At 42.6% G+C, this 25,605-nt stretch overlaps 1 protein-coding gene across 1 annotated transcript in view; it reads right to left on the reverse strand.

The window, feature by feature from the left end:
* ush2a (Usher syndrome 2A (autosomal recessive, mild)) overlaps positions 1-25,605 on the reverse strand; it is a 577,949-nt gene that overhangs the window by 360,698 nt on the left and 191,646 nt on the right. Inside the window, 5 exon segments of the mRNA XM_056279331.1 lie at positions 6,990-7,182; positions 8,452-8,586; positions 12,920-13,145; positions 13,455-13,738; positions 24,687-24,894. Of these exon segments, the coding sequence (XP_056135306.1) occupies positions 6,990-7,182; positions 8,452-8,586; positions 12,920-13,145; positions 13,455-13,738; positions 24,687-24,894 (1,046 nt within the window).

The following is a 25,605-nucleotide window of genomic DNA, read 5'->3' on the forward strand; positions in this document are numbered from 1 at the left end:
CTCTCACAGATCTAGTGAAAATGAAACCTCACACAATGACAACTGAAAACCTGCACAATGAACACCACTCACATTCACAGTTGAAAATGTAACCTCTCGGAGATCGCCAGTTTGAATCTGTGTTCCCTCCGGCTTGGTCGGGCGTCCCTACATATACAATTGGCCGTGTCTGTGGGTGGGAAGCCGGATGTGAGTATGTGTCCTGGTCACTGCACTAGTGCCTCCTCTAGTTGGTCAGGGTGCCTGTTCAGGGGGGGGGGGAATAGTGTGATCCTCCCATGCACTACATCCCCTTGGCGAAACTCCTCACTGTCAGGTGAAAAGAAGAGGCTAGCAACTCCACATGTATTGGAGGAGGCATGTGGTAGTCTGCGACCCTCCCCGGCTTGGCAGAGGGGATGGAGCAACGACCAGGATAAGCTCGGAAGAGTGGGATAATTGGCCAAGTACAATTGGGGAGAAAAAGGGGGACAAAAGCAAAAAAAATGTAACCTCTCACACTCACATCTGAAAATGTAACCTCTCACACTTGCAACTGGAAATTAGAATGAAACCTCTCGCATTCACAACCCTTTCATGAAAGAGCAGTACAGTGACTTTTAGAGCAGGAAGTAAATCTGGCCCCCTAGTGAATTCAGGAAGTAATTTTCTAAAACAAGTTCATAAACTACCTGATACAGTTCATGATTTCAAAAACGTGCTTTTTCAAACAATTCTTCTCCTTTTTCAAGTGCAGAATTTTGTATTTATTGTAAAGGGTAACGAGGAAGACATTGAGAACCTTTTGAGAAGTACTCTAAACTGCACTGACTGCATTAGAAGTGATAGAGTGGGAGATGATTTTGAACAGGAGAGACTTTATCGCGAGTTTGATCACCACACGAGGACATTATCGGAACGTCTTATGGAATACTGAACTGGTAATGAGACAATCCATGGACATATTTTGTTAAGATTGAGACATTACATGGATGTTTACAATCCATTGTAAAAGGATATGAGACAACCCAGCATACTGTTGGGTTTCAGTCAGGGCCTTCAGTAACAAACTGCAACAGCCCCCCCCCCCACACACACACACAAATTTCTCATATGGGTGCCAATAGAACCAACACAGCCACATACAAAATACACTATCACACACTATACGCACTACTGGATCAACACAAACAAGACAGCTGATCTTCAACAACCACAATGGACACCACTGTGCACTATAGTAGCTATTGCAGCAGCATCAGATCTTCCTTTATGTCACTCAGCAACCAGATTGCACATGCACACCATGTGGCACAAAAACAACTAGAGGAGTGCACTCTGTTACAGTGCAGATCTCCACCAGGCGTATCTCCCCTTCTCCGGTGCTCCGACTTCACAACAAACCACCTTTCTTCACATACAGGGAGAAGGGGCTCTTATGCGTTTAAACGTCGTGGTTTTCATGATATAAAATGAATGTAGTCGAATTAATTTCATTCATTCTAAAGCAATAAAACAATTGTAAGAAAACATAGCTCATTTTTTATTGTAGCTAATGAGATGATTTCCAGTTGTGACTGTAATTAATCCTACTGTTGAAATTGTATTTTTTTATAGCGGAGTTTTAACACTGGAGTCTATGACATCTCCGCGTCTAATCCCCCTCATAATGTCTGTTAAACAATCATGGTGGTGAGGTGAATAAAGCGAATTATTTTTCGTTCATCCAGTGTTCCTCCAGTTCTGCTGTGCTGAGATCAGCAGTGAATGATTTACTGATTTATGAAATAAAATACATTGACATCTCATTTACTTTCAACACTCATGCCCGAATACATGGGCACTGTCGCTGCCTGGGCTAAATCAACAGTGCGCATGCGTGAGATGACAGCGCAGCGTTGGTCAAGCAAGCAAGACAGTGAATGAGGAGAGGGATCAGTGACACTGAGAACAAATATTTTCAAAAGGTGTTTAATCACTGCAACCACACGGGTTCTTGATCATACAGTCACAAGTGTGCACAAAGAATTTTAGGCTGATAGGTCCAGTAGTTTCAAAGATTAGCCACGGACAGACACACACGCACGTGACCAAATGCATAATCCCCTCCAGACTACCGACGGAGATACATTTACACAGTTTATGTAGTGTTCACCAGTCATTCGCGCAACTTCAACAAATTCAATAAAGTATAGCCACAATATTATCAGTGCACCACCTTCAGTTCGATAAGAAAATTGTGCACACCAACCTGGAGTTTAATTCCACCTCACTTGAGAAACTTGTGGCAGCCTTTCATACAGTAATTTAGTCCGCTAGAGAAAACAGGGAAAAAAATAATGCAGGTATCCAACCAGATTCACAAAAAACACAAAGTAGATTGGCAACAAGATCATCAGTAGCTGTAAATGAGGCAGCCATTGCGTTTAGTTTGTTCTCTACCCGCCAAAGGCTCAAACTCAAAGCTGATGACGACATCAGGGCTAGCACCGGCACATTGCGCACGGCCCTGGGGTGTTCCGTCACCACACAAAAAAAAATTGATTGGCTGATGATACGGTCACTCAAAGTTGTAATCAGTCTGCAGCTTCAGGCTTCAACGAAAGGCTAGCGTGTCCAAGGAGCTGTGATGTGTTTAGATGACATAGGAAGTCCCTGCTCAGCCCCAAGAGAAAACAAGTAATTCAGACACATTTCAGGCAAACTTCAATTTAACTATGAAAAACAAATTATGATTTTTATTTTGACAGGCCAGCAGAGAAGGCCCTGATAGCCCACCACTGCCAGAGATACAGTATTACTGCGAACACTGGAATGATGCCACCAACTAAGTTGAATAATCTGCCTCGTCGTCCACGTTATAGCATTACAAATGAGTAAATTTCACACTGCTTATCAATGGGAATGAATTGGAAGACAATTGCAAATTACTTTGGGATCAGCCGTTGCACCCTGCACAGACACAGGCAATACCTTGGAGTCCAGAGTTTACACTACAATCTTATGACAAATAAAAAGTTCAACCAAACTGTGACTGATGTACTGCACCTAATGCTGGACAGGCCTATATAATTGGTACTCTCAGATCAAGGAGATTAAGGATCCAAAGGTGGCGTATTAGACAGTCTACATGAGGAGGCATGCCATCAGCAGACACATTTATAATATTCAATATTCATCTAATGAGTTATAACAAGTTCATTAAAACGTAATTTGGTTAATTGTAAATAACATTTTAGTATGATTTATGTGTAATGGCATTTCTATTTAAATTATTTTCTACTTTATGAGTATTCTCGAATCCCTCCATCTCTTTTTCCCTGTAAGGGAGTGGGATCCGTTCATATTACCCTTATAGGCTCTAATCACACATGCATATGCTCATACACATACATGTCAGTCATTGGCTCATTTTGACCTTCCATAAGTTCATTGGTTTTACAATCGTACTATAATGTACTACAATAATACTAATGAAATTATGTTTTACTTAATTTACAAGCACTTTGACAGCAACCACAAGGTGGAATGATAGAGAATGGTTTACCATGGTTGTGTAGATGGATATAGTCAATCTATAATTTATCTTGCCTGTCTGGATAATAACAGAGCATCGAGTGTATTGTTCTTGTGGGGTAGATAATTTTGGATTACCATCTACAGTGAACTGTGATCATGGAATGGAGAATATAATGGTTGCTTGTTTCATGCTTGAAAGAAGGGAACTTAATAGACAAAGTGTCATTGCAGGATTATCTGTTCACAATCAACACATTGGAAGGCATTGAAAACCTCAAGAGAGATACATTTACCAAAAGTAACAGGATGGCACTTAAGACCCAACTTGTGAAAAACAGCTAGGTACATGGTATGCCTCCAGTGAGGTGTTAAAAATGTCTGTGAACACCGGAGACCGCAGCTTTTCGGGGGTTCTGTCTCTTGAACAGCCTGTTAACGTCCCTCTCCAGGATGGAGAGTCGTCCTTTTGGTAGGCGAGGAGGGGGCCTCTAAGGTGGGCAGTTGCAGAGAGACCTGGGCAACTGCTGTGGTTTGGGGTGTGGGGGTGAGAGGTTGGTGGTCAGGAGCTAGTGGATGGAGTCACAGGGGATGGTGTCAGGACTGTCCCATTGTCTTTCAAATCGGCAACAGAACTCATTCAGATCGTTGGTCAGGCGCAAATCATTTGTGGAGTGGGATTAAGATCAGTAATTAAATTATCACTGTTTGTATTTACTGTATATGTAAAGCAAATTTATGTGTAAATATATACAAGTATGAAGTATATCAAATATGAAACCAAACTGTCTCACACACAATCAAAGTCTCTCTCACACACTACCAAACTGAGAGTTTAACGTGTCTGTGTGAAAGTTTGATAGTGCATGAGAGAGTTTGGTAGTGCGTGAGAGAGAATTTGATAGTGTGTAAGAGTGTAGCTAAGAATTAAGGCCTACACAGCCTCTCATACATGCACATGTGCATGTGCCTGCTGTTAAACAAACTTCATAGAAACTCTATTCACAGTACCCCTTTGGAACTGTCAAAATGTGTGTGAGGAAATATGTGTGAGGGTGTATGTGTCTGGGTCACCGGTTTGGTGTTACCCTTATTGAGGCAGGGCAGTGGGTGATTGGTCGGCTAAACAATTCACCCTCTCTCTGACACACAAATCCACACACTCTCATTTGTGCGTGCACATAATGACACCATGCCCAGTTTGGAGGATGATAGGCTCACACTCCAACACAACCCACAATCTTGTACTAGCAGTGTGACTGACACTGTTAACCCTACCACACACATGCACGCACGTGCACATGCATACACACACACACACACACACACACACACACACACACCTATATCTACTGCTTCTACACTTTCTTTACCATGGTGTGAAAAGCCAAAGCCCTATTAAGGAGTTGCAAATTTGTCCTGTCAACTGGTGCCCACACACACACACACACACACACACACACACACACACACACACACACACACACACACACACACACGTTGAGACTGATGAAAAAGCAGAGAATGGGTGCAATGTTGTTGTTTCCTCTCTCCTTGGGAATGGAGTGAAGGTCAAGTCACTGTGACAGTTTAGCATGTGTGTGTGTGTGTGTGTGTGTGTGTGTGTGTGTGTGTGTGTGTGTGTGAGGGAAAGAGAGAAAGATAATTATTTGATTCAATGGGCTATCGAAAGACACCCTGTTAATGATGCTATGTATAAAATACTATGTGTTCATCAAACACACATATATGAAGAAATTATTGCTTCTACATACATACTTTCTCTCACCTATATCTGGGAGTTACTGATAGTGGAAATAATTCAGCACAGGTCCTGTGTGTTTGTGTCACCAAGGAGAAATGAAACCCCTGTTGTGATTTCACTTTTGGTGTAGTGTCTTCAACATGAGGAGTTTACTAAGAACAACAGATTATAATTCTTGTTATGTGCATTTTATAAAAAGAACATGTGTATGCCAAAACATAATCCTTTGGTAAAGAATAAATGTATTTTCCTGTGATGAGAGAAATAGGGGTCTTCCCTGATCTGACCCTACTCTACATATAGAAACGTGCATGCACACACACATACATGCTCATATGTACAACCTCCAATTTCTGAGGGATTATATACATTTATTATGAGACAACACAAAGGCACATACTCACACAAACAAGCGCACGTGTACACACACACACACGCAAAGTTGATATTACTGTCTTATTGTGTAGAGTCCAAACACCTTGAGAATGGCGGTTTTACCTAAATTAAGAAAGAGAAAGTCAGGGCGCAAAACTGTCAGACAGACAAATAGGAAAAGAGAAAAGAATTCACTGTAATAGTAAAATGAAGCTAATCCCTACCTTAAGGTTAAATGATTACCTTGACATAAATCCAAGGAGACAGGGAACTCTGTCATTGTATTACCATGCATGCACTCAGGGTTTGTGTATGGGTTTAACTCCATATACTGCACTGTATTATCCATTAGTTGGATAATTGCTTGAGAGTATGTGTATGTGTCTTTGAGCACAATCATATGAATGTGTGTGTGTGTGTGTGTGTGTGTGTGTGTGTGTGTGTGTGTGTGTGTGTGTGTGTGTGTGTGTGTGTGTGTGTGTGTGTGTGTGTGTGTGTATGTCCTCTACCTTTTTTTCTGGTCCGTGTTTCCCAGTCATTCACTCTGCCAATGTTAGAAAATCCCATCAACCTTCAAACTCTTTTTCTTAATTCCTGCTTTTTCGTTTTTTCTTTCCTTTCTTTTTTGTTTCTCACTTTCTTTCTTTCTTTCTTAATGTTATCCTCCTCTCTCCTGAAATTCCTCCACTGCTGCCCTCCATGTTTATCTCTCCCTTTCTCTAGTGTGAGGAGATTTCAGTCACAGCCGGATCTCCTCCTAAATGTTTTAACACTGAAGAGTGCAGCAATCAGCCAAGGTCAGCTCATTCACCACACACACCCACGCATACATGAACACATATACCAACATGCATGCACGCACGCATATGCACACGCACACACACACGCGCGCGCACACACACACACAGAGGTAGGTTAGTCCGTGTATTTAAAGACAGTTTACAGATAGACAGGTTGACATATGACTTACATGAGTTAAGAGCTGCTTCGACCTTTACCACTCATGTCTCTAACTGCAGGCTGTCTCACATAAACAACATCATACATGCACACATGGCCAGCTGTACATCCTGTGCATGTGAGGTACCAAACCATTAGTTGTAGTATCACCCAAATGTATACACACTCACCTCTCCCAACAGGGTGGCACAGTAGATAGATGAAACAAAAACTAGTTCACTATCCCCCCCAGTGTGTGTGTGTGTGTGTGTGTGCATGTGTGTGTGTGTGTGTGTGTAAATAAACACAAGTGGTGCAATTAAGGGAAAAGTGCTTCACAAGGTCTACAAGTAGCAATTAAGCCATTTGTGTGGTAGAGTGTGTCTGTATGTGTGTGTGTGTGTGTTTGTGTTACCTGCCCAAACCAGGGTTGAATCCGTAGTTCTTCTCTTGACACTGGTCACAGCTTTGTCCCCGCACAGAGGGGTCTGCACACAAACACTGTCCTGTATGCCCCTCACACACATCCAGTGATGCTCCGACGGGGTGGCAGTTACATTCGACACAGATGCTTTCTTCAGTAGAGCTCTCTAACGACAGATAGAAGCCTGGAGAGAAACAAAAAAGAACTGAACAGACTTAAAAATATGTAAAAATATGTAAGTGTTCACATGTATTACACATTGTTGTATGTACACATGTATTAATCAAATTAACACATTTCTCCTTTCCGTCCATCCACATTTCCTTCAGTTCTACCCCCCATTGCCTCTAATTCCCTTAATCATACATTAATTTAATGATGCCTTGTGAAAGCTAAAGTGTAAGCATTTTCTTTTTTTATTGATTCATTGGTTTGGACCATTTTAGGGTGTCTGTGAAGTTTCATCAAACACTCCCAATATCCACTGGAGCCTTATTCAAATACTTATATACAGTGCCATGATAAATTGGCTACTGAGTAAATGAGAAGGTGCAATATGGCCTTCAGCAGGGTTGGTGCTTGGCAAATGATACAAAATTAAAACAAATGACATTGTGGGGTATAAAAAACAAAAAGAACAATTAAAAAAAATACTGGTCATAAGTGTTGGCATCACCAGCATATACTCATAATGGTAGTGAATGAGGGCCTTATTGTATTTTGTCTTAATGCGAGTACTTTTCTGACTCTTTTACCATCCATCTATTCACCCACATGTCTAGATGATCAGTGTGTTTGTGTGTTTTACAGTAAGCCTGACTATGCTGATGGTCCATCTCAATCAGTGACACAATACAACATCTGTTACTTCCAGTCCACTGAGGCTGACCACATATGTACGCTTGCGCGTGCACACACACACACATACACACACACACACGCGCGCGCGCGCACTATCTCACAAAATCAAAGTGAAATGAGTGAGGAGATGCAATCATTCCCCTCTAAAGTGCTGTTTTGGGGGTCTGGCATGGACATAACAATCAGTGATTGGACATTTGGCAGAACGTGTATACAAACACATACACACACACAGTACCAGAACTGCCAACAGTTCCTTTTTGTTAAACCAACTGCCATTTCATGATTTTAAGTGTAAATTCATCATCTTTCTGTCTGCCATTAATTTATTTGCCCGCTTGCTTCCTGGTTCACTGAAATCATTCATTTAATCAGTCTGTTTTGTTGTCAATTGTCAACAGTTTGTCAGTATTTCCCATTCATTCTACTGGAACACTCATTTCACATTTGGCTGTTCATCCTTTCACTCAGTCAGTCAGTCACTATCTAGCTAGATACCTATCAGTATATTTATTCACATATTATTTATCTTTCTATTAATCATCCATTGTTTCAAACCACATTCACATTTCAAACACACACAAAAACTCACCAGGTCGGCAGCCACTGCAGTCTCGCTTGTGACGTGTGGGAACACATACACACTGCCCTGTGGTGCTGTCACACACTGTCCCCTCCACCGTGCCTCTAGAGTCACAGGTGCATGGTACACACCCATCAGACCTCCCTTCTGTTAAACCACAAGACAACATGAGTATCAGGAAAAACAATCAAAATAGTTTCAGACTGTTTTCACCATGCTGTCACTGGAACAAGTGTAATTCTAAAAGGATTTTACAACACATCGCATGTGTGTTTCAAAGGAAGGCAGAGAGTCCACCTGAGATCTGTCATTATAAAACTGCCTTATTTTTGTCATTATACAAGAAAAACACGTGTGGATTGTGTTTTCTAAAGAGAACTCAGTCAGATCACCGCAAAGAGTGGATATGGATATAAGTTCAAATGTGGGGTAACCATCAGTCACCTCCTCTACATGGATGACATCAAGCTGTGTGCCAACAGTGCACGAGACATTGAATCACTGATCCACCTCACCAGAATATACAGCAATGACATCGGGATGTCAATCGGACTGGACAAGTGTGGCTGAATAATGACAAAGAGCGGGAAGGTGATCAGGACTGAGGGGGTGGAGCTACCAGAAGGCAGGATTACAAACATACAGGGCAGTTACAAGTACCTCGGTATCCCACAGGCCAACTGGAGCCATGACATGAAAGCAAGGAGGCCAGCCACAGCCAGATACCTCCAGAGAGTAAGGCAGGTCCTAAGAAGCCAGTTCAATGGAAGGAATAAGATCCAAGCCATCAACATGTACACCCTACCAGTCATCAGATACCCAGCTGGGATAATAAGCTGGCCACAGGAGGAAATAGAGGCTACAGATGTCAAGACATGAAAACTCTTCACAATGCCCTGAGACTGTATGAGCAGCAAAAAGAGGGGAGACGAGGATTGGTGAGTGTCAGAGCCACTATCCAGAATGAAACAAGGAGCCTCCAAGAGTACATCAGGATGATGGCCCCCAAGACAAACTGCTCAGTGAGCACCTCGGGCACCAGAGGACAGAGGGTGATGAGGAGGAAGAAGAGGAGACATCATGGAAGACCAAGTCCCTCCATGGGATGTACCATTCATTGACATCAAGAAATCCTACCAGTGTCTAGAAAAGGCTGGTCTGAAGGACAGCACATCGGCTCTGATCATGGCAGCACAAGAGCAAGCAATCAGCACCAGATCCATAGAGGCAGGGGTCTACCACAGCAGACAGGATCTAAGGTGCAGGATGTACAAAGATGCCCCGGACACAGTCCAGCACATAGTAGCAGAGTGTAAGATGTAGGCTGGGGTAGCATACACTGAGAAGCATAACAAAATGGCTGGGATACTGTACAGGAACATTTGTGCCCAATACAGACAGGAAGTCCTCGAGTGCAGATGGGAAACACCACCAAAGGTGGCTGAGAACAGCAGAGCTAAGGTCCTGTGGGACTTCAAGTTCCAGGTGGACGGACAAGCAGGTGTTGGCCAGCCAACCAGAAATAGCAGTGGTTGTCAAGGAGCAGAAGGGAGCAGTAGTGATAGATGTGGCAATCCTGGCTGACAGCAACATCAGGAAGAAAGCGCATGAAAAGATAAATAAGTACCAAGGGCTGAATGAAGAACTGGAATGGATGTGGAAAGTGAAGTCCAAAGTGGTCCCTGTGGTAAAGGGAGCACTAGGGGCTGTAACCTCCCAAACTGGGAGAGTGGCTCCAGCAGGTTCCAGGAGTTACATTTGAGGTCTCTGTCCCAAAGACTGCAGTCCTAATATCTGATAAAATACTGTGCAGAACCCTCAAACTCCCAGGCCTCTAGTAGAGGACCTGAGCTTGAGGAAGACACATCACCACCCCATTGGGGGGGGGGGGTGTCTTCGCCATTGGACATTGTGCATGTGATGTGCATGATGAGGCAGTTAATATGTTATGTTCTTTCCCGTGTAGCTTTATTGAGAGCTGATGATTGCTTATAGCATGAAACAGGCATGTACCTCACCTCACCAGGATCTACAGTGACAACATTGGGATCTCATTCGGACTGGACAAGTGTCGTCGAATGGTGGTGAAAGGAGGAAAGGTGTCAATCACTGAAGGAGTTGAATTACCAGATGGCAGGATAACAGACATACAGGAGAGTTACAACCAACTACCTGGGCATTCCACAGAAAAAATGGAAACCATGAGGAGGCACAGCAAGGAAGTCAGCTATAGCCAAATACCTCCAAAGAGTGAGGCAGGCCCTGAGGAGCCAGCTCAATGGGAAGAATAAGACCCAAGCCATCAACATGTATGCCCTACCAGTCATCAGATACCCAGATGGAATAATAAGCTGGCCAAAGGAGGAGATAAAGGCCAGAGATATCAGAACACGGAAACTCCTCACAAAGTGCGGAGGGTTCCACCCAAAGTCCAGCAGCCTGAGACTGTATGATAAATGAGAAGATGAGGGCCAAGGGTTAGTGAGTGTCAGGGCCACTTTCCAGGATGAAACAAGGAACACCCATGAGTACATTAGAAAGAGCCCCCCCCCCCAGGATGAACTGCTGAGTGAGTACCTCAGGCAGCAGAAGACAGCGAGTGCAGAGGAAGAAGAAGAGGAGGTATCATGGAAGATCAAGCCCCTCCATGGGATGTACCATCGACAGATAGAAGATGTAGCTGATATCGAGAAATCCTACCAGTGGCTAGAAAAGGCTAGATGGAAGGACAGCACAGAGACTCTGATCATAGCAGCACAAGAAAAGGCACTCAGGACCAGATCAATTGAGGCAGAGGTCTACCACACCAAACAAGACCCAAGATGCAGGCTGTGCAAAGATGCCCCTGAGACAGTCCAGTACTTAGTTGCAAGGTGTAAAATGCTAGCTGGGAAAACATACACTGAAATGCATAACCAACTGACTGGGATAGTGTACAAGAATCTCCGTACTGAACACAGACTGGAAGTCCCCAAGTCCAAATGGGAGACACTATTAAAGGTAGTTGAGAATGGCAGAACTAAGATCCTGTGGGACTTCAAGTCGCAGACTAACAAGCAGATGCTGGCTAACCACTCAGGCATTGTGGTGGTCGACAAGGAACAGAAGACAGCAGTAGTGATCGATGTAGCAATCCTGAGCGATGGCAACATCAGGAAGAAAGTGCATGAGAAGCTAGAGAAATACCAAGGGCTAAGGGAAGAACTAGATCGGATGTGGAAGGTGAAATCCACAGTAGTCCCAGTGGTAATAGGAGCACTAGGGGCTGTAACCCCCAAACTGGGAGAGTGGCTCCAGCAGATTTCAGGAACATCTGAGGTCTCTGTCCAGAAGAGTGCAGTCCTAGGAACAGCTAGGATACTGTGCAGAACCCCCAAATTCACAGGCCTCTCTCTGGTAGAGGACCTGAGCTTGAGGAAGACAAACACTACATGAAAAAGGGTAAGAGGGAGATTTTTATATATATATATATATATGTGTGTGTGTGTGTGTGTGTGTGCGTGCGTGCGTGCGTGCGTGCATGCGTGCGTGTGTGCGTGCGTGTGTGTGTGTGTGTGAGAAATTGATTACATGAAATTAAAATAAATACTAACAAAATACATGTTTATAAAACAAATAAAACTGTTTGCAAATACAATTGTTTGATAAATGTTAAATTAATCTTAATAGTATCATTGACTGTTCAGTGCAAGTAATGCAATATCAACCTTTATCATAAAGTTTTATAATTAATCATATGCGAGCCAAGGATAAAGACAAAGCACAAGATGACGAAAAAACATCTCTCATCTCATCATCTCATCATTCAACAGCTCTCATCTTGTCATTTACCAGCACTGTCCAGCACTGCTGTGAGCCTGCTAGAGTAGAGCAAATCACCCAGGAAATAGTTAATAAACTAATTTTTCTTGCATATGATTACATTGTGGATTTATGAAATAAGAAACCTTAGCCATTAGCTTTCAATAAAATGGTAAGACTTACCTGTGGCCAGTGTATAAGTAATAAATGCATCAATTAGGGTACTGAGTACTCAAGTACTCATGTGAGTGCAAAACAGGGAAATCAGGTCAAATGCACATCCTACCTGTACACTTTTTGTTTTTGTTTTTTTTACGCTGAATGACCGGTTTAAACAATGCAAAATTCATAACTTACACCACACAAAATATTTTGTTTTGATATTTTTTGAATATTTTTGTATGCTAATAGGAAATACACCTGTCTGTATATGAGAGCCCCAAACAGCCCCAAAGCGTGATTGAAAAATTAAGCCTGGCAGCTTTAAACCCTAGCCATGCTAGTTCCCATTAATGTATGATGCAAGAGTTTGGTATCATCAGACATTACCATGATTAATTACCTTGGTTCAAAATCATAAGGCTTCACTCTCCTAATGATCAAGCTGAAAAGAGGTTTCGAAATTTTTAGAATGTATACTTCAAGTCGCAATGACCCTATTGTCTTTGTGCCTTACCCTGTATATCTGAACTCCTGTTATAGTAGTTATGAGCACAGCGGGTACACTGTGACCCCTCCACCCCCTCTCGGCATGGGCATTGTCCTGTCAATGCATCGCACATCCCCCCTGGCACTGTACCAATGACATCACACACACATGGCAGACAGCCCAGAGAGTTCCGACGATCTAGGCTGTGGTAGCCACGACGACATGAGTCACACCGACGACCCCCCACATGTGCCTGAAGAGGTTAGGGGGGGAAAGGGGATGCAACAGATGGAAAAAAGGGGGGAGGGGAACTTTAAGAAAATGAGGAGGAAAGTTAACGACCTTTTAATATTTAAAAAAAAACTTTGCATCTTAAAAAGGCTGCATTTTCAAACAACAGTGCTGTACAATTAAGACTGTGTTTGCATACACTAATTAAGTGATAATGAATAAAGATAGATGTGTGATAGAGATTTGGACAGGTGAGGACACTTAAATCCACCCTCAACTACCACATGCAAACACACACACACACACACAATCTCACACTCCCTATACTTACTTTACACACACACTGTCCTGTGTGAGGATTGCACTCTGTCCCAGGAGCAGTTCCTTCATTTGAGCAGTTGCAGGGGGTACAGGATCCCTCCTGTCTCAATCCATAAAACCCCCTGCCACACGAATCACAGTGCTGCCCCCCAACCCCTGGCTTACACTCACAGTGCCCCCCCTTAGGCTCACAGAATGGGCTGAGTGAACCCAGTGGATCACAGTCACATGGGATACAGCCCTGAGGGTGAGACAGATTCCAGTAGCCAAATTCACAGCGGTCACAGGAAAGACCTGGTGCAAAGAGAAAGAAGAAGAAGAAGGAGGAGGATGAGGGGGAGAGGTGGATGAAAGCAATGAAATGAAAGAAAAGGAGAAGCAAAGCGCATGAGTATGAGTATGAGTATGATGACAAAGAGAGGAGGGGAGAGGAGAGGAAAGGTAAAGTAGTAAGGTTTGCACAGGGGAAAATGTGAAAGAAGAGAAGGGAGTTTTAGAAAAACAGAATTAATACAATAATCACTTTATTTCTCTTTTATTCTATAGAAAAAAACATTCAAAATACAATACACATATTCCAAACCAATAAGGAAAGAAAACATTTCACAAACCCATCAAACTCTATAGAATCAAAGAGGACAAGAATAAAAAACTTACAACACAGGTAGACAAAACAGAAAATAGTGAGGTAACCCGTAGGCCTCGGCATAGCTTCCAGCCTACAGACCCTCCACCAAATCAAAGAAATCAAACAAAAAATACACATATACCACACAGTATACTGTTTAACCAAAATCCAACATTACTCTCCCTCCTTCCCCAATCACAACAGAAGTGCTCCCCTCTAAAAATCCACCAACAAACTCTTCTTCTCTAGCATAACCATACAACATATCAACATCTCTTTCCATTATACTCCTAAAAATATGCCACACCTCAGCTTTCCTCTTTTAATAATGGGCTATATTCCTCCTTACCTTGACAGCAAACCTTGCATGACTTAAAACATAATTTAACAAATTAACATTACATCCGTTTACTTTGCCAGCCACCCAAAACAATCACAATTCTCTCCATTCCACTCTGTCAATAAACCCACCTCTCCAACATCTATTTATTCACTCCTTCATTTTCAACATGTATCCATCCAGCTCACAACATTCAACAAACTCATGTATAACACACACATCACATTCTTTCTTCACATTCACATCAGACTTACTAATTATTATATTATTGAACACACCCTATTGTGGCTTAATAAAAAAATAAAAATTCTCACATTCAACACTGTCTCACTTCACTCTCAGATTTCTCCATATCCTCCCTACATCCATCTCATTCATAACCCTCTCCCACACTTTGTCCGCAGCCGGTCTTCTCACTTCTTCCCCTCTTAAACATCTATACATCACGTTCGTTTTCACACTCATCAGACTCACTCTCTTCTCTCCTTCTCCCACATACATTTCTATCTCTCCTTCCTCATCCAACACAGCCTCTCTCTCAATCATACTGACTCATTCTCTCGGCATCTGCCCCCCCCTTGATCTTCCGAAATATCCTCTCTGCCGTTCCCAACCACATTTCATCACCCCTTCCCCTCACTTCATCTACCAGTACATGTGCCTTCATAAACCCTGGTACATACTCATACACTAAATCCCTTATCTTTCTAAACCCCACTCTTCAAATCACCCTGTTGCAGATTGTGTTCCCCTAAAATTTGATTTTTGGATTTAAAAACACTGGTTGTTCCCACACTTGTCTGTGAATGTTCTCATTCATCCAGGTCATGGTTATCCAAAGGAGTTGAATCAAGTGCAACTGGACTTGGTATATATCCGTGAAGACGTTTCGCCTCTCATCCAAGAGGCTTCCTCAGTTCGTGCCTTTCTGACTAGACCAAGCTAGTCTGACTGGCTGGTGATGAGACTCAGAATTTATTGAGGATAAATCCATCTTCATAGTCATTTTCCATCACCTCCTTTGCTATCCTAACTCCCTTCCCATCCTACAGAAAATCACTCACCATTCTTTCCACCTCCTTCAGTACTCTCAGTAACATCCAACACATTCATTACATACACAATCGTACTCATAACTAATCCATTCACAACCAACACCTTCCCTTTCAGCTTCAACCCTCTAAATTTCTAAAACTTCAATGTTTTCCTAATCTTATTCAGTATTTCTTCATACTGTATCTCTCCCCTCCTTATCCCCAATCCCTAAATTCACACCTAACACCCTGAAATAATCCTTCTTCTCTTTTAATCCTATTCCTAAATCTTCTCTACTTGATCCTATATACATAACTTCTGACTTATCTATGTTTACTTTAGCCCCTGATGCCCTACCATACAGCTCTAAACTATCTAATACCTCAACTACACTTTCCTTGTCCTTTACAGTAACTGTCGTGTCATCTGCATACTGATAAAATAAACTCACCTGCCCTCCTGTATTGCCGCTATCGGTTCTGCCTACGAGGACAGGAGAGCCGATAGGGGACACCCTTGCCTGACTGACCTCTCTATCTTAAATGTGTCTGTGACTATCCCATTGATTTTAATACAACTAACTGTCCTATCGTACATTCTTCTGATCCATCCTACCAGCCTATGCCCAAAACCAAATTTCTCTAAGACCTTGTATAAATATCTGTGATCTATCTTATCAAATGCTTTATTCAAATCTAAACTAATAATTTGTCTCCCTTCATAAAGTCAATAGTGTCTCTGATGCTACTTATTGTGTCTGCTATGTCCCTACCTGGTATGCTGTAAGCCTGTGTGCTTCCCACCACTGTATGTGGCCTTTCTCAACTCCTTTATACTGTGCTCTGTTTGTGTGTGTGTGTGTGTGTGTGTGTGTGTGTGTGTGTGTGTGTGTGGCTGGGTGTATAAATCTGCCATCATTAGGGCCAGGCCCTCTACATATGATGGATCACTCACCTAAGGCCAAACACTTAATTTCACTGAGAGAAAAAATAAATAAATTAAACAATTACAAGAAAGCAATGGGAAGAGAGGAAAAAGGAGAGATGGAAGGGCAGAGAGACGGATCGACAGACAAAAAATAACTGTGAATTACCATTTTTTGCAAAAGCAAAAAGTGGGGAGCCCATACCACTCATCGCAGGGAGGAAAAAAAACTTGGATCTCCAAAAATTCAGTTTTTGAGAGTATTTTATCTTGCTTTTCATCATTCATAATAGGGCATAACATTAGTAAGAATCTCTAAATGTTTGGGAGATGATAAAAGTGAGTTTCATCTTTGGAATGATGAGACTGATGATACTTCAATAGTTAATTCTTAAACATATAAACCATCTTAAACCAAAACTCTGAAGCCTTAACCAATCCAATTTTTAAAGACTTTCAAAGCTCAAGAGACCAAATATTCAAAAATCTCAACCCATGAACAAAAATACACTTTTTATTCTTTTACTATTTTGTAAATATTATTCAATTTCAAAGTAGATTGAATAAGTTCATCTGGATACAATGTTTATTGACAGATATGTTGCATCAATCAACTAAGTGACATCTTCAGTCTAAACTGACTGCAGGTATCCCCACCCTTATAAACAATACAGTACAATACAGTGCCCAACAACCAAAACCAACGACCAGTTTCATATGCAAATATGGGTGTGGCCATTGATTATGTGTACTATTCACAGAGGATTAGGGATTGTTGCAGTCACAGCATTGTAAGATGGTGACAAATGTATGATAAATGTAGACTGAAACCAATGACCTGGTGAGTTTCGTGATCAAATATGGGTGTGCCCATTAACTAGATGGCCATGTGTACTATTCACAGTCCTATCCAGGGACACCATCTAGTCATTCGTTCAGATTTGTGGACAACACCTGGGTTAAAATTAAATCTCAGGATGTACCATGTTTCACCAACCACATTAACTCTATGGACAACCACATCAAGTTCACAAGGGAGAATGTGAAAAATGACAGGTTAGCCTTCTTAGACTGTGAAATTGCAATTGGTGATGGGGGAACACTTGATTGTTGATGTTGACCGCAAACCTACACAGACTGATCATACTTAAGGTTTGACTCTCATCATCCACTGGAGAACAAACTAGGAGTCATCAGGACACTGTACCACTGAGCTGACAACGTCCCCACCGACACAGCGGCCGAGGAAGGGGAGAAATCACACATTAAACAGGCCCCGGTTAAGTGTGGTTATCCTAACTAGGCATTTGTCAAAGCTAGGAAGATGCCCAAATAGTGCACCAGCCAATCGAAGAGAGGAGAAAGACAACAGCTGCCTAAGCGTAAACCAGTGGTGATTCCGTAGGTGGCAGGAGTGTCAGAAAAGCTGAGATGCACATTTTCAAAACACCGCATCTCAGTTGCTTTCAAACCCGAAATCACACTGTGCCAGAAGTTAGTCCACCCCAAGGATCGGGTCCCCTGACACAAACAGAGCAATATAGTGTACACTGTTAAGTGCCAGGAGGATTGCAAGGACTTTTATATCGGGGAAACTAAACAGACGCTGGCCAAAAGAATGGCACAACACAGTAGAGCTAACATGTCAGGCCAGGACTCCACAGTCTACACCCATCTACAGGCCAGTGGCAACTCTTTCAAGGTTGAGGATGTGCACATCCTTAATAGGGAGGAATGCTGGTTTGAAAGGGGAGTCATAGAGGCCATCTATGTTAAGAGGGAACGACCATCCCTGAACCGGGGGTGGGGGTGGCTAATAGTACATCTGTCGCCATCTTACAATGCTGTGGTTGCAACTATTCCCTAACCCTCTGTGAATAGTACACATGGCCATCGAAACTCTAGTTAATGGGCACGTCCATATTTGATCATGAAACTGGTCATTGGTTTCAGTCATTATACATCTGTCGCCATTTTACAATGCTGTGATTGCAACAATCCTTAATCCTCTGTGAATAGTACACATGATAAATGGTCACAACCATATTTGAATATGAAACTGGTTGTTGGTTTTGGTAATTAGGCTGAAAAAGCCCTGTGATGGCGTGGCGGCCTGTCCCGGGCATCTCCCTGCCTGCCGCCCAATGACTGCTGGGATAGGTTCCAGCATCCCCACGACCCTAACAGCAGGATAAGCGGTTTGGATAATGGATGAATAATGGACAGTTTTCTGAAACTTGAGACTACTATGTTCTTATTAGGAATTGGACTTAACAATTACTAAGGTTTCATCCCATCTCATCATCAGCCGCTTCTCTGGGGTCGGGTCATGGGGGCAGCAAACTAAGTAGGGCACTGCAGACGTCCCTCTCCCTAGCAACGCCCTCCAGCTCCTCCTAGGGGATCCCAAGGCGTTCCCAAGGCAGTTTGGACATGTAGTCCCTCCAGCAAGTTCTGGGTCTAACCCGGGGCCTCCTCCCAGTTGGACGTGCCCGGAAAACCTCCAAAGGCACCCACGAGGCATTCTAATCAGATGCCCGAACCACCTCAACTGGCTACTTTCAGCACGAAGGAGCAGCAGCTCTACTCCGAGCTCCATCTGGATGTCTGAGCTCCTCACCCTTTCTCTAAGGCTGAGCCCAGACACCCTACAGAGGAAACTCATTTCAGCCACTTGTATCTACGATCTCACCCTTTCAGTCACTATCCAAAGCTCATGACCACAGGTGAGGGTTGGAACAAAGATTGACTGGTATATTGAGAGCTTTGGTTTCCAGCTCAGCTCCCTCTTCACCACAACAGTCCAGCACAACATCCGTATTACTGCTGATGCTGCACCAATCTGCCTGTAAATCTCCCACTCCATCCTACCTTCACTCATGAACAAGACCCCAAGATACTTGAACTCCTTCACTTGAGACAACAACTCACCCCCAACCCGGAGGGAGCAATCCACCATTTTCCGGTAGAGAACCATGGCCTCAGATTTGGAGGTGCTGACTCTCATCCCGGCCATTTCACACTCAGCTGCAAACCACCCCAGTGTGTGCTGGAGGTCGCATTCTGATGAAGCCAACAGAACCACATCACCTGCGAAAAGCAGAGATGCAATTCTGAGGTTCCCAAAATGGATACACTCCTCACCTTGGCTGCAACTTCAGACCCTATCCATGAATATCACAAACAGAATCGGAGACAAGGGACAATCTTGGCAGAGTATGACACCCACCGAAAATGTGTTTGACTTTGTGCTGAGAATGCGGACACAGCTCTCACTTTGGTTATACAAGGACCAGATAGCTTGTACCGACTGCCCCGGTACCCCATTCTCCTGAAGTACCCCCGACAGAGTGCCCCAGGGTACATGATCGTAAGCCTTCTCCAAGTCCACAAAACACATATAGACCGACTGGTCAAACTCCCATGCCTCCCTCAGCACTTACGCAAGGGCAAAGAGTTGGTCTGTTGTTCCATGGCCAGGATGGAATCCGCATTGTTCCTCCTGGATCCAAGGTTAAACAATCAGTCGGTGCCTCCTTTCCAGCACCCTAGAGTAGACTTTCCCTAGGTGGCCGAGCAATGTGATGTCATGGATTAGCCATAACTAAGGTTTCATTAGTTCTAATAGTTTATTTAGCTGAAATACACAGATCTGCCAAAACATTAAAACCACCTGCTAAATATTGTGTAGATCCCGCTCATACTGCCAAAACAGCTCTGACCTGTTGAGGCATAGACTCCAAAAGACCTCTGAAGGTGTGCTGTGGTATCTGGCACCAATACATTAGCAGCAGATCCTATAATCCTCTAAATTGCGAGGTGGGGCCACTGTGGATCGGACTTGTCGGTCCAGCACATCCCACAGATGCTCGATTTGATTGAGATCTGGGGAACTTTGGAGGCCAATACAACACTTTGGACTCTTTGTCATGATCCTCAAACCATTTCTGAAAAATATTGCACTATGGCAGGGTGTTTTATCCTGCTGAAAGAGGCCACTGACATCAGGGAATACCGTTGCCATGAAGAGGTGTACCTGGACTGCAATAATGTTAAGGTAGGTGGTACATGTCAAGTAACATCCACATGAATGCCAGGACCCACGTTTTCCCAATAGAACATTGCCCAGAGCATCACACTGCCTCTACTAGCTAGCCTTCTTCCCATAGTGCGTCCTGGTGCCATCTCTTCCCTAGGTAAATGACACACATGCACCTGTCCGTCCACATGACATAAAGAAAACATGATTCATCAGACCAGGCCACCTTCTTCTAATTGCTTCATGGTCCAGTTCTGACATTCATGTGCCCCATTGTATGCATTTCGGTGGTGGACAGGGGTGAGCATGGGCACTCTGACTGGTCTGGGGCTACCCAGCCCTATACGCAGTAAGATGCGATGCACTGTGTTCTGACGCCTGTCTATCATAGCCAGCATTAACTTTTTCAGCAATTTCAGCTACAGTAGCTCTTCTGTGGGATCAGACCAGACGGGCTAGCCTTTGCTCCCCCCCCTCCCAAGTGCATCAATGAACCTTGGGCGCCCATGACCCTGTTGCCGGTTCACTGGTTGTCCTTCCTTGGACCACTTTTGGTAGGTACTGACCACCTAATACCGGGAACACCCCACAAGACCTGCCGTTTTGGAGATGCTCTGACCCAGTTGTCTAGCCATTACATTTTGGCTCTTGTCAAAGTTGCTGAGATCCTTACGCTTGCCCATTTTTCCTGCTTCTAGCACACCAACTTCAAGAACTGACTTTTCACGTACTGCCTAATATAGCCCACCCCTTGACAGGTGCCTGTCATTTGTTTTAATGTTTTGGCTGATCACTGTAGAGTACAATAAGAGAATTTGGCAAGATATATTCCAGCTTTTTTTTGTGGTCCACTATTCCAGATTAGAAGCTTGAATGTGATTTCTGACCTTGCCTACTAAAGGTCAGGTTTTTAGACCTACCTGGAGTTTGAACCTAGATATTGTTGGATGTTTGATGGCGAGCGACAACGCAATGGAGTGGAACTAGAAACTTGATTGCAAGCAGAAGATTGAAGCCTTGGTTCTCAAAGACTTTGTCTCCACACACACACACAACCAACTCATTCTACAGTGCGGTAGGATGAACAACTGCCATTTCCAAAGTGGCACGTACAGAACTATCAGCCAATTCTGGATGAGGTGTTGGACACAAGGACTGAATTCATATCAATAACTAAAGTGACTGAAGAAAATAGGAACATAATTGAATTTGAATCTAGATAGTTATTGATCAAATATAATTTGGTATATTTTTAACTACCCAGGTAATAATTGTTTGAAAACATTTTTATGTTTTCCTTACTCTCGTAACAATTTTTTCATAAAAAAGGGAAGCATTGTTATTCCAAAGGAAAAAAGATATCGTTTCCAAGCGTTAATTCTGGTATATTGTTTGGTCCATGCTGGCTCTGTAGTCGATCCTAGTAACTTCTGGTTCTCCAGCCTAGTAAATGTCACACTTAGTACCTTTATTATATTTCATGACTTCTAGTAAAAAGGGTTACACGTGTCATTATGCTTTCACTAGTATTTACTGCCTCTAGGTACTGTATACTAAATAATAAATAATTTCTACTAGAATTGATATAATACCACCACTACTACTACTACTACCACTAATAATAATAATAACAAAAACACCTAAATTAGAGATAGGTTTTAGAGCTACAACATCAGCACTCAGTTATCAGGCTAGTTATAATATGCAGTATGAGCAGGCAGGGCTTATTTGAATATGCCATTACGTATTCCATGACAGGCAATCTGTCCCTAAATGGACGCCTGGGGGCAACGCAGTCACCACAGCCATTTCCGTGTGTTTGTGCATGTATGTTAGTAAGTGGGCAAAAATAGAAGTGTGTTTTTGTGTGTGTGTGTGTCTGTGTGTGTGTCTGTACATTTATGATTGTGTTTCTGTGTGAATTTTTGTGTATAAATGGGGAAACATTTGCAAGTGTGTAGGCCTATGTCTGTGTGGTATACTTCATGCGTGGTAGACACTTGGCATTGCCATTGATCTGCCCACTTTACTAAATTTATAGATATCGATGTATTTCTCCCCACAGATCATATCTGACAGAAGTGAAGGGACACTGCGTGTGTGGTTGTGTGTGTGTTAACACGCGAGTGTGTGTGTGCATTTCAGAAAGAAGGGGAAAGAGCGGTCATTGGAAGAAAAAGCAAGACAGAAATAGTGTCTTTTCTTTTCTGTATTAGAACTTCAGTTTAGTCCCAAAAAAAAAAAAGAGTAAACAGTGAAATAACCAAATAGGAACAAAATTATTAGACAACCCTTGACTAGGTGGCTGGCCTAAATTATGCCATGTTTAATCAAAAATGTACAAGGTACAACAATGTGACACTACGCAATAAAAAAGGAAAAGATACACACTGTACTCGTGTTCTTACTGATATTCTTCAAATCAGACATTCTGAAGTCAGATATTCTGAAGAAAAGAACAAGCAGAATAGATTGGAATAGAATGAAATAGACAAAAATTAAATAGAGTAAAACAAGAGAAAAGAATAAATTAGACTAACCTTAACTGTGTGTGTGTGTGTGTGTGTGTGTGTGTGTGTGTGTGTGTGTGTGTGTGTGTGTGTGTGTGTGTGTGTGCATGCGTGCGTGTGTGGACATGTCCCAGCCCTTTTATCAGTCGCCAGCTGGTTAACAGGCTCATGCATCACCATTTCAAACACTATTATGAACACACTGCTCTTTGGCACCTTGTTGTGTGTGTGGTGTGTGTATGAGAGAGAGACTGTAACATGGGTGTGTATGTCTATGTGTGCATATCTGTCCTTGTGTGCGTCTTTCAATTCCACCTTTATGAAGCGTGCCCGCCACTGCAGCTCTACTCAAAGTATCAGCTTGGCGGTAATAAATTGCCATAATCAAATCTCATTTCAGAAAAATACCTGTGGGAGCAACCGAACAAACAGGGACAGAAAAAAGTGGGTCTTGTAAGAAGAAGTGTGAAAAATATGCAGGCAGTTTGTTTTAATCAACTTGGCAATGAATTAGAGAATTAAACGGCAGCATAGCCTTTGATAACACATAAACATACACAAATACATACACACATGATTTTACACACCCACATATAAAGGAAGTCACACGATCCTAAAAAAGGCATAGACACAAAAGTACGTGCACTTACTCACACCACACATGGGCCCTTTCCTCTATCACATGCATACGTGCACAAAGGCCAGCGCTTAAGTGCACGCATATACGAACAACTTTCCAGACACATCCATACTTGCATGCACAAGCACAGACCCTTGATAGCAGGGCTTAGCAATAACCATAATGTGTTGAGTGGGCTGAGGAGCATTGGTTTTGCATTTCATACGAGCCAGTTCTTCAAAACCCCACGTGGAGAAAGTGAAACCATTTATCACGAGACGCACAACAACTGGAAGCAATGCCAGAGGAAAACCCCGTTTATTTTGGCTAATGAAACAGTTGACGATATAGATGTTTACGTGAGCTAGTGTGTATGTGAGAGAAATGTGTGATTTGTGCATACATACACACTTATGGTTGTGTGTATGTAACGTATAACAATTATTAATTGAATCTGTTGCAGTGCAAACACTAGGGATTTTAACAACCAGTCCTTTTTTTGAATCGTAATTATGAGGGTCTGAGCTGCTGTATTGATTAAAATATCTCTTTTTTTTTGTGGCATTTTCTGCCTTTATTGGCTAGTGATAGTAGAGAGAGAGAGACAGGAAAGGCAGAGGAGATGACATGCAGCAAAGGGCCCAGGCCTGATTCGAACCCAGGCCGCTGCAGTAAGGATTCAGCTTTATGTGGTAAGCTCTCTACCAGGTGAGCTGCCAGGGCGCCCCTGAAATAGGATTATTGATGAACAACCTCAGAGTGGTTATTTTTAGACAGGTTATGCTAAAATAACTTACAAGTTTTGGTAGCAGTTTTAAAATCTGAAAACACATTCTGTGTACTTTGAATTCTAAGTGTTTACTCTGGATGTAAATTACACAAAGTATAAGTTGATTGCTATTATTGTTGCTGAATTGATTTCATCTGTTGTTGATCTAAAGCAGGGTTTCACATTTGGCCACAAGGATCATAGATTTGAATAGAACATATAAAACTCATTTACACTCAAAATAAGGTGAGTAACCAATTAAACCAAAATATAACTTTCCCTTTCCACTGCACAGACAACTGCAAAATGTTTGAGCACTTCAGGCCAACATGATAGTTAAAATGTATTCATGACTAATGTGTGTAACATTATGTCTACCTGTGATATGGGGTTTGCAGTGGCACTGCCCTGTGTATGGATCACAGCTGGGATCTCCTCCACCCAGGGTGCTGGTGACACCAATGTCACTACAATTACAGTGCACGCAGCCTGTCCAATGTCTGGCATGGAGGCCATACCAGCCTGGCAAACAGTCTGTACACCGTCGGCCTGTAACTGCAGCCTTACACTGACACTGACCTCCTACCTGGAAGTGAAAGAGAGCAAAAGGTAAAAAGAAGAAAGAGAAAGCTAGAGAGAGAGAGAGTGAGGAAGAAATGGTGAGGTAGGTAGAGTGGAGGAGAGAAACAAAGAAGTGGTGGAGGATGGAGGAGGTGAGAGGAAGGGAGACCAAATAGGCAAAAGGAAGAATAGGGAAAAGACACAGGAGGGATGGAATGTGTCCCATGGGGAGGGAGAATGAAAAATAAGTGGTACTTGGAGGAGAGAAAGTGGGTGAGAGAGAAGCACAGATAGTGGTGCTGCAGTGTAGGAGTGAATTGTCACACATGGGTGGTTCACACATGCCCAGATCCTAATAAAACTTTATACCTGTAATTCACCAAATGCATACACAAAGGCACATGCAAAAACAGACAGGTGCAGTGTTGTTTCCAATGATTTATGCTAACATAACTTACCTTTTCAGCTTAAGTAGCAGAACAACAATCAGTTTCAGTAAAAGAAAGTACATAAATCAGTGCTGACAGCAGCAATATATTATGGCAATTGTTATAGGAATTGTTTATCACAAACTGTGTCTATAAAAATTGAACTTTTGGAGAAATTAAAGGTTTTTAATTAGGGTTGAGTTCCATTCACGTTTGAACTCAAAGGTACCTTGGTCGGTGCTTTACACTCTCTGTAATAACAAAAATGTAATTTAAGCTGTACAAAAACAAGTACAAACTTCTCAATT

The sequence above is a fragment of the Lampris incognitus genome, chromosome 4 (assembly GCF_029633865.1).
Source record: "Lampris incognitus isolate fLamInc1 chromosome 4, fLamInc1.hap2, whole genome shotgun sequence".
Taxonomy (NCBI): Eukaryota; Metazoa; Chordata; class Actinopteri; order Lampriformes; family Lampridae; genus Lampris; species Lampris incognitus.